This window comes from Diceros bicornis, chromosome 14 (assembly GCF_020826845.1).
Source record: "Diceros bicornis minor isolate mBicDic1 chromosome 14, mDicBic1.mat.cur, whole genome shotgun sequence".
Lineage (NCBI taxonomy): Eukaryota > Metazoa > Chordata > Mammalia > Perissodactyla > Rhinocerotidae > Diceros > Diceros bicornis.
In genome coordinates, this window is record NC_080753.1 from 35,801,238 (window position 1) to 35,811,594 (window position 10,357).

Consider the following 10,357-nt stretch of genomic DNA (forward strand, 5'->3'; position numbering starts at 1 on the left):
GCAATAGGAGATCAAGAGAGAGGAAGCAGGAATGTCCGGACAGGGAAGCCACCTGGCTCCACCTCTTGTGCTTCCCCGGAGTCCTGGCCACCACCCATCAGTAGAGCGGGTGCAAACTCCAGGGCTTCTCAAATTACCCAGCATTTCCCAGTAGTGGCCTTGTCAGCCTGTTCTCCACTCCTTCTGACTCCTTCTGACTCCTTCCAGTCCCTGGGGTGGGGAGCAGAGCATGCCGTGAGGTCACAGGGAGACAGGGCTTCCTGGAATCCCTCCCTTGACCACAGTGGGGTGGGGAGAGCTGGGTAGGATATGTGTCTTCCTGTTCAATTGAGCAGGTGGGAGCCATAAACTTCTGGCTTTGAGGTGTGACCACAGTGACAAAGTCCAGGCTGGAGTGGGCAGTGACTGACTTCCGGCAGACTGTTCCGGGGGACCTGCACTGCAGGTCCACCGTGGGATGATTGCTCGTGAGACTCCCTCCTCTGCCCTCCTTTCCTTGCCTCACCTCATCTGCCCAGGCTGGTGTCTCCTAAACTCTGAACTCCCGCCACCCCCCAGCGCCAGTGTCCCCACTGGAGTTTGGATAATGTACCATGATGCAAATGATTCATGTGGATAAACAAAATTTAGAAAACTCAGCCAAGAAGATAAACAGACTCAACCACATTTATCTAAGGCTGAGTATTCTCATATTATGACATCCAATCTGATAACAGCCTTTGAGGCAGGTATGACTACCTTCATTTTACAGAGAAAGAATCATAAACTGAAAGGTAAAGTGACTTCCCCAGGTCACAGAGCTAGAAAGCCGCAGGTTTGGGTCAATCCAAGGTTGCCGGCTTCCAGCCTATGCTCTTCCCGAACTCCAAGCCAAGACAATGATCAAATAGCCACGATTCTTCATCCACTCACCTGCATCTGTGGATAAGACCAAGGAGAAACTCCCATTCTCTCACCGAAGGATCAGCCCTGCACCCGTTTTCCCTCCCCTTTCACTTCAACTAATTTGTCTATCACCTTCCCTTGCCACACTATCTGCCCCCGACCCAAGAGTGCATCCCCTGGGGCTACGCTGTCCAACACAGGGGCCTCCAGCCACATGTGGCTGCTGAGCATTGAGACGTGGCCAGTCCCCACCGAGACGTGCTGCCTGTGTAAAATACACCCCAGATTTCAAAGACTTAGCACCAATGAAAAAGAATGTAAATGCCTCATTACTAATTTTTTATACTGATTACACACCGAAATAATCATCTTTGGGCCTAAATAAAATATTAAAATTATTTTCACTTTTTACTTTTTAAAATACGGCTACTAGGAAATTTTAAATTGCATATGTGGCTTGCATTATATTTCTCTTGGACAGCACAGCTCTAAGACAAACAGATCTGAGCGCAGATTATGACCACCCCCTTCCTACCTTGTACCCTGGGCAAGTTAAATAACCTGGCTGAGCCTAGCTAATATCCTAATGCACCGACGTTATGCAGCAGACAGGAGGAATAAATAAGATCACATGTTTAAGTTTCTTACATCAGTGTGAGGAATACAGTCATCATAAACAAGAGTGAGCTGTTGCTATTTTTCTTTCTCCTCCCCCACACAGAGTATATTCCAGCCTCTTTGGAAGCCTTGGGCAGGCCGGTTGGGGCATGAAGTGAAGTTGACTGTGCCATGCTCCCTGGGCACAACCACCTTATCTGGGTCCCCACACTTCCCTGGGCTGGCTGATATCTCCAATCTCCCTGGAGACAGCTGGTGATAGTGCAGGGAGGCTGAGTGGCATCACTGCTCTGTGACCCAGTCTCCCTCCTGCCCCTGAAGGAAGAACGACCTCGTTCAACTGTGGACAGTTAAGATACCACCACTTTCCTTCTGCTGTGAGTGTCTCTGGACGGACTGGAAGGAACGGTGAGCCCCAGGCCATGGGCACCAATGGAAGAGTAGCTGAGGTCATCTCTGAGATGCTGTGGCCCTGCTTTCTTCCTTGCCTACTTCCCCTCCTCTGCTATTTCTCCATCTCTGCTGTTGGAGGGTGTGTGTCTGTCCCTTTGGGAGGAGAACAGCAGAACTACGGCCGCCAGAGAAGCAAGTGGGAGCCATGCCCTTGCGCATGTGTGAGTGTGTGTGTATGACTATGAGGTTGTTGGTGTGTATTTAGGATGTGCCTGTGTCCAGCTGCGTGTACATGTAGGTGTGTGAGTGTGTGATGTGTCTTCACTGTTCTTCCAGCCCTTCTCCCTCAGCCAAGCAGACTGGGTGACCTTGAGGAGGCCACAGGCACAGCAGCACCATGGCCTCGGCCGCCTCTGTGAGTAGCCTGGCAGACGAGGTCAACTGCCCCATCTGCCAAGGCACCCTGAGGGAACCGGTCACCATCGACTGTGGCCACAACTTCTGCCACAGCTGCCTCATCCGCTACCTTGAGATCCCTGCCCCAGAGGCTGACGAGCCCACCACCTGCCCACTCTGCAAGGAGCCTTTCCGCCCAGGGAGCTTCCGACCCAACTGGCAGCTGGCCAGCGTGGTGGAGAACATCGAGCGCCTCAAGCTGGTGTCCATGCCAGGCTCCGAAGAGGAGGACGTCTGCCAGGAGCACGGGGAGAAATTCTACTTCTTCTGCGAGGATGATGAGATGCAGCTGTGCGTGGTGTGCCGGGAGGCGTGGGAGCACCGAGGCCACACCGTGCGCTTCCTGGAGGATGCAGCAGATCCCTACCGGGTAGGAAAGGGGGGTTCCCAGGGTGGGTCTGGGAATGAACCAGACTAAAAGAATCAGAGCAGAGTTGTGGATGATTTGGCCCACTCTGAAGCCAAATTCTGTCTCCCTACTTCTATCATCACCCAGGCAATAGACCCAAGCATGGAAGATTATGTGTTTGTGTTTTAAGCATTGTGTTATGTTGTTTACATATGACCAACACATAATAAGCACTCAATAAATACTTGTTGAACGAATGAGTGACCAAAACATGAGTGTATGTGTCTGTGCAATGGATCAGTCAGGTATATCTGAGGAGGTCTGAGTTTGTATTTGAGGGAATGATTGCACAAGTGGTGTGTATATGTATTAATGTTTGTATGTTTGCCAGTGTGTGCTGGTACACACTGGAACCTTTGGTAGAACTTTGGGGGAGGTCTGACTATTTGAGTGTGTAAATGTAACCATTGGAATGCTCGTGTTTGTGAATAAATTACCATTTACATATATGCAGTTTGGGTAGATTTATATGGTGTGTAATTTTATCTGTCATTAAATGAGTGTGTGCTGGTTTTAGTTGTTTATGTGTTGTGTTTTAGTACAAGTGGGTGTCTATGTGTATGTGTCAATTAGTTAACAAGCATTTGATGGTGAGAGTTCTAAATGTATTTTGGAATGTACCTAAATGGACATTTATGTGAGTATACCTGTGCCTAACTCTATTCTAGAGCAAGCAACTTTTAAAACAATTCATTGATTATTTTTGCATTTTCCAAGTTTCTTCTTCCCTCCAGAATCATACATAGAAAATTGATTCAATTCACAAGGGAAAGTTGTTTGGATGTGTTCCCTTTGGGACATGTGAGAAAGTTGGAATAATTTCAAACAAGGGCCTCTGAAGCTCAGGACAGATCCCAGATATCACTTACCAAAGGCAAAAGAAATTAGGATGTTTAACTGAAGAAAGGAAGGCTCAGGTGGGAACATTGAGTCACAGCCTGTGATGGCACAGGATAAAGGGGGAAAGCACTGATCAGAGTTCTTGGAGGACAAAGCAAAGGAACAAGACCCAAAGAGAATAAGCTGTCAAGGGTGATTAAGGCCCAGGGAGTGACTCCTTCCCTTGGGTAATTCCATTTCTGGAGGCAGAGGGTTGGATGAGACGCCACCCCCTGACAAATCATTGTTTCCATCTTAAATATTTTATGCTCCTTCTCCACTTTATGCTCCTTTTACTCTCCTTCTCTCCAGAAACAGATACAGAAGTGTCTTGAGAGTCTAAGAAAAGAGAGAGAGGAGATTCAACGAATCCAGTCAAGGGAAAATGAAAGAATACAAGTCCTCCTGGTAGGTCATCATCCCTTCCCTGTGCACCCTCTTCTTCAGGTCCAGGGCTTCCCTGAAACAGAGGCAACATAGCACATAGGACTTTGAAGTCATTCTGAGTTTAAATCCTGACTGACACTCAACTAGCTCTATGACCTCAAGCAACTCTCTATCCTCAGTTTATTTATCTGTAAAGTGGAGATTAAAAATCGTCACTACCTCACTGAATTGCTATAAGGATTGAATGAGACGGTGCCTGCCATGTAGCTTAGTGCCATGCACATAGTGTGCATTTCATAAAAGGCAGGAGCTAGGGTGTCACCACCACCTCTCCTACACCTCCTCTGAGCCCCACCCTTTTAGAAACTCCAGCAGAAGGTGCCGAGGCAAGGCTGGGCGGTCTAGCTCCCAGAAATGGCATGACAGGTGGAAAGGAAACCGTGCTGCGTTTCTAAGTCTGTCTGGGGACCCAGGGGGGTTGGGCGGGGGGCTCTGATTTTACCACCAGACCTTGGAAGATCTGGGCCAGGAGGGAGATGGGCATGAACTAAGGAAAAAGGAAGAGGAGAAGGAGGAGGAGGAATAACTTCCTCTCACCCCCTCAGACTCAGGTGGCCACCAAGAGACAAAAAGTGATTTCCGAGTTTGCACATCTGAGCCAGTTCCTGGAGGAACAGCAGAACATTCTCTTGGCCCAGCTGGAGACGCTGGATGAGGACATCTTGAAGCAACGGGATGAGTTTGACATCCTGATCACCGGGGAGATCTGCCGGTTTAGCACTCTGATCACAGAACTGGAGGAAAAGAAAGAGAGGCCGGCAAGGGAGCTCCTGACGGTGAGACCTGAGCTACTGCCCACCTGTGCTCGCCTCTATTTTACTGCGTCTCTATCTAGTCTAACCCATGCCTCCTTCACTCACACATCTCTGTATCCCAAGTGGAAGCTGAGTCACAGGACAGAAGTTCTAAATTCTTGTCCTCGCTTCCTCAAGAGTCCACTGGTCACTTTGCTCCCTGGTCTTGGTCTCTCTGTGCCACCATCCATCAAATAGGGAATACTTTCCTTAACTACCTCACAGGGATTTTGTGAGGATCCTACAGTAAGATGGAAGTGAAAGTAGCACTTTGAAAAGCCTCATGTACTATGCAAACAAATGTCAGGTGCTATTTCCAAGGTGAGCTATTCTCTGTGTCATCATCCACCAGTCAGGAAGCTGTTCCTGGTCTATTTCACTTCCTCACACTGGAGGAGAGATATTGGGGTCCCAACAAGGCATCAGGAAGGCAGCGTGATTCAGGGGAACACAGTCAGGGCTGAGAAATAGGAGACCATGGGATGGGACTAGCCTTTGCCTCCAGCTAGCAGGAGCAGGTCACTTCACATCTGAGTCTATAAAATAAAGGGGTTGGGCTCCACGATCCCTGAAGCCTTGTAAACCCTAAAACTCTGTGACTGTAGGATCTGGTGTCCTTCTTCTATCCAGAGCTAGGAATATGATATTTTGTCTTTTCTAGTTATAAGAAAAGTGGGATGGGGAAGGTGGAAACTGAATCACTGCTCTCTCTCTCTTTCTTCTAGGATATCAGAAGCACTCTAATAAGGTAAGTGATACGCTTTTTCACTTCTCTTTTCCCACATACATGCACCACATGCCTAGTTGTTGCCATGCAAATATACAACATTCTCATTTTATTAAAGATAAAAATTCACACATAAGCTTTCACATACTTGAATGCATTCCCTTGTACAGCTGTAGACACACTCCTGCATAGCGTTGCCCAGGAGTGGGCAGGGAGGTCCATCCTAGAGCAAGTCTGTCTGCCTGTGGGAACTGGCATCTCCTTGCCCAGTGAGAAGAAGGCAGCTAGCTGGGTCTGGAGGCATTGCTGAGGAGGATAATTCCCCGACCCTACCATTTGTGTGTCCCTAGGTGTGAAACCAGAAAGTGCCGGAAACCAGAGGCTGTGTCCCCTGAGCTGGGCCAGAGGATTCGGGACTTCCCCCAGCAGGCCCTTCCGCTGCAGAGGGAGATGAAGGTGTTTCTGGGTAAGAGGACCCCACAGGGCACAGGTGGTCTTGAAGCGTGGGTTTAGGAACGGCCTCCATGCTAGGCTGCCCGATGCTCGTGTGACTTTTGGCAAGGCTTGTACCCTTCCCGTGCCTTGGTTTCCTTATTTGCAGATCTTTATAAAATCTACTTATCAGGATGATGTGACAATGAAGAGAGATAGTAAAGGTGAAGATTTCTGGAAAAAAATTGAGCTGATTTGAAAAATAAGTAAATAAATAAATCTGATCAGTTGGCATTAAGCAATATAAAAGATAATGATTAACAAAATTTGTCATTGTCAATAATTTAAAAAAAATCCACAGAGGCATTTGTAATACATGATAAGTTTTTGACGATGAACACTGTTAATTAATAACCAGCAAAAGTAGTTCTCTTTGCCCTGTTGGTCACTGACTCCTCTCCCTCCTCTTTTCTCTCGCTTCCCCCCTGTTAGTCTGTCTCTCAGAATTGGACTGCCTCTGTGTGGACTATGCCCTCCTTTTCCGGAGCAAGGAGTGGTGGCGGGAGAGGGTGTGGAGGTTTTGAAAGGAGAGTCATGAATGTAGCTCTCTGCCGACACCCTACCACACACATGACATCATGAACGATGCCACCTACTTCTAAATGACCCGCCCACAAAAATGTCTCCCTAGAAGAGCTTTCCCCACAAGTCCACTTCCTGCAAGTCCTCCCAGTGGCCTGGCAGTGAAGGAAATTTTACTCTAATCGAAGGCCAATCTTTGACTATCCAAAAAATTATTTCCAAGCAGAATGAGAAATAAATTAACCCACTTATCTGTTCGTTAAGTGGATGTTTCTTGAGCATTTACTATGTCCTGGGCTCTGTGTGAGGCACTGAGGATACAGAGGTGACCAAGGTAGATGTGGTCCCTGCCTGCTCAGAGCTAGGGCAGTGGCTCTTAAAGTGGGGCTCCCGACCAGCAGCAGCATCTCTTGGGAACTTGTTAGAAATGCAGATTCTCAGTCCCAGCCCAGGCCACCTGAATCAGAAGCACGAGTGTTTTAGCAAGTGCTCCAGAGGACTCTGGTGCAAGCTCAAGTTTAGAACCACTGGTCAAGGGCCGGCCCTGTGGCTTAGCGGTTAAGTGCACGCGCTCTGCTGCTGGCGGCCCAGGTTCGATCCTGGGCGCGCACAGACGCACTGCTTCCTCGGCCATGCTGAGGCCGCATCCCACATACAGCAACTAGAAGGATGTGCAACTATGACATACAACTATCTACTGGGGCTTTGGGGGAAAAAAAATAAATAAAAAATTAAAAAAAAAAAAAAAGAACCACTGGTCAAGAGGGTTCTGGCTTCCATTCTTCTCTTTGTCCCTTCCCTTCTCTGGGCCTCAGTTTCCTCATCATTAATTGTTCTACGGCTTCATAACACTAAAGAAATCTCATCCTTTTTGATTTCGTCTTTACAGAAAAACTCTGCTTTGAGTTGGACTATGAGCCAGGTAAGCAACCTATGTCAGGGTGGGAGGGAATGAGGAATCTAAAATTGAGAAGGACAGACAGTTTTGCAGGGTTGTGCAAATATATAATCACACATACACATACACACACATCACTGCCCTTGTAAGGCTTGTGGGAGAACCGTGAAGAAAGGACAGGTGCACACACATACCACATACCCAGCATGAAACTCATGTTCTGATTTGCACATAATGAGGGGATAAAAAGATTAAATCAGAATGGGGCAAGGTCTATCAGGAGAGCCTTCCTGGAGGAGAGGAACTTTGATCTGGGTTTAGAATCACATTCTTAGAACCGTTGGGAACCTCTATTCCCTCTCAGGTGTCGTTTCATAGGTGAAAGTTAGAAGGAGGGCAGCCTCTGACTGGGAAAGGAATGAACAGAATGGACCCCACTCAAGGCTGTTGTTCCCAATCTATCAGCCAAAGAACTTGGTTAGTCATAGACTTGTTGGAAGGGACTCTCTAACCCATGGACATATCTGGATTTATGAATTTGCCTCAATTTATGGATACTAAAAGTAACTATGCAGGGGTCTGCAGAAGTTTTTGATGTTAAAAAGTGGTTCTCAGACTCTGATGATTTTAGAATTACTGAGGCAGAATGAATAGCCTGCAGGTGAGCCAGACAGCATGCCAGGAGCAAAGAAAGACTGTGAATGAGTCATAAGTGCCCAGGGAGGAATCATGAAGTTTGGACTGAGGGGAGAATGTCTCCACTCTCCGAGATAGGAGATACAGGAGGGAGAGGAGGTGATGTGTCAGCAGCAGGAGGAGATCAGAGCAGGCACGCACAGCTTGGGAGTCAACTAGTTTGCAGGGAGCAGAACCGCTTTCCAGAGGATCGCACAGAGCCAGATGAGAGCGTGGATATCCAGCTGACGCATCCTCACATGCCAACGCATCCTCGCATCCTCGGAGGCATGTTTCTCGGGCTTTAACATGCGCACAAATCACCTGCAGATCTTGGTAAGATGCAGATTCCATCTCAGGTGGTCTGGGGTGAAGCCTGAGGGTCTAGTTCTAACACATTGCCAGGTGATAACCATGCTGCTGGTCCATGTAGGCACTATACACATTGTTGATAATAATAACACTAACAGGTGGATGCCAAGGGGGGGGTTTAGGCCTTTCTTGAAGGTGTAACACATCTGCTGACATCTATGTTCCTTTTGGTTTTCCCCACAGCTCACATCTCTCTAGACCCCCAGACTTCCCACCCCAAGCTCCTCTTATCTGAGGACCACAAGCAGGCTCGGTTTTCCTACAAATGGCAGAACTCGCCAGACAACCCCCAGCGTTTTGACCGTGCCACCTGTGTCCTGGCCCACAATGGCTTTACAAGGGGGAGACACACGTGGGTGGTGAGTGTAGATTTGGTCCATGGAGGCAGCTGCACCGTGGGCGTCGTCAGCGAGGACATACAGCGGAAGGGAGAGCTTCGGCTGCGGCCAGAGGAGGGGGTGTGGGCCCTGAGACTGGCGTGGGGCTTTGTCTCAGCCCTGGGATCCTTCCCCACACGGCTGGCCTTGGACGATCAGCCCCAGAAGGTGCGAGTGTCTATCGACTATGAGGTGGGCTGGGTGATGTTTGTCAACGATGTCACCCACAAGCCCATTTATACTTTCACTGCCTCCTTCACCCAGAAGGTCTTTCCCTTCTTTGGGCTCTGGGGCCGAGGGTCTCGTTTCTCCCTGAGCTCCTGAGAGGGTGCAGTTACCCTCCTCTAAATACAGGGCTCAAAGAGAGCACCGTATGGACTTGACCCCTGGCTGGGTCACCTGGAAGACTTGGAACAGAAGTTACTGCTTTAGATGATATAATGGAGTCAGAACTTTGGCAAGGGACAAGATGGGATGACCTTCAATCTGCTGACTAAGCCCTTTCCTCAATGCCCAGTGGATGGTCAGGGTATCCGGGGACTCAGACCCTCCTTACCACCATCCCCACTAGGCTGTGTAGAGGAAAGAACACTGGATTTGGATCCAGAAGACCTGGATTCTAGACCCAGCCTTGTAACCAACCAATTGTGTGATCTTAAGTAAGGCATCTCACCTCTCTTCATCTTGTTTTCTTCCAAAAATATTAGGGTTCTTTTACTCATAGCCTCAAGAAACATTTTTTGTGTGCTAATTATAAACCAAGCAGTATGATAGCCACAGGTGATATGAAAATAAAAAGAAAAAAACTTGTCCCATATCTGAAGGAGCTTATGGGAAGAGACAGAGACATAAAGAGGAAATTACAGCACCGTGTGATGGGTGCTGTGATAGGGGTCTGCCCTGGGGGTTAGAGAAGCTCAGAGGAGGGAACATAACCTATCTTGGAGGGCAGGGGGTGTGTCAGGTTGGCTTTCTGGAAAGGACAAGTCTAAAAGATTAGTACGGGGGCCGCCCCATGGCTTAGTGGTTAAGTGCGCGCGCTCCACTACTGGTGGCCCGGGTTCGGATCCCAGGTGCGCACCAACGCACCGCTTCTCCAGCCATGCTGAGGTCGCGTCCCACATACAGCAACTAGAAGGATGTGCAGTTATGACATACAACTATCTACTGGGGCTTTGGGGGGAAAAAAAACCTTTAAAAGATTAGTATGGTGAATGAGGAAAGGAGGGGAAGAAGCATCTCAGGAAGGAGGGATGGCAGAGAACTGGCTGGATGATCCATGACCCATGGGACACTGGGTCACCTCCACTGTCCTCATGAGCGGATGCTACCGCCCCCACCCCAACACCACTCAATGTCTCCCTCCTCCTGGTGGTGTCCCTTCTGGCCAAGATGAAAATGGGACTTGGTGGG

At 48.6% G+C, this 10,357-nt stretch overlaps 1 protein-coding gene across 2 annotated transcripts; it reads left to right on the forward strand.

The window, feature by feature from the left end:
• The first annotated feature begins 2,293 nt into the window (after nt 1-2,293).
• On the forward strand, nt 2,294-9,773 carry TRIM10 (tripartite motif containing 10). Of its 2 annotated transcripts, XM_058553990.1 has the most exons (8): nt 2,294-2,722; nt 3,953-4,048; nt 4,633-4,863; nt 5,607-5,629; nt 5,959-6,074; nt 7,512-7,544; nt 8,751-8,926; nt 9,462-9,773. In XM_058553990.1, exons 1-8 carry the CDS (start codon nt 2,294-2,296, stop codon nt 9,513-9,515), a joined length of 1,158 nt encoding a protein of 385 aa, XP_058409973.1. In that variant the 3' UTR covers nt 9,516-9,773. The 2 variants fall into 2 exon arrangements, with proteins under 2 accessions (XP_058409973.1, XP_058409972.1); XM_058553989.1 differs by lacking the exon at nt 9,462-9,773 and having other exon boundaries at nt 8,751-9,268.
• Nucleotides 9,774-10,357: the final 584 nt, after the last annotated feature.

Excerpts from the sequence above, each read along its gene's own strand:
- TRIM10 (XM_058553989.1), top strand. The coding sequence starts at position 2,294 with ATGGCCTCGGCCGCCTCTGTGAGTAGCCTGGCAGACGAGGTCAACTGC. Across the intron at positions 2,723-3,952 it reads ATGCAGCAGATCCCTACCGG|AAACAGATACAGAAGTGTCT; the intron begins GTAGGAAAGGGG and ends CCTTCTCTCCAG. Across the intron at positions 7,545-8,750 it reads TGAGTTGGACTATGAGCCAG|CTCACATCTCTCTAGACCCC; the intron begins GTAAGCAACCTA and ends TTTTCCCCACAG.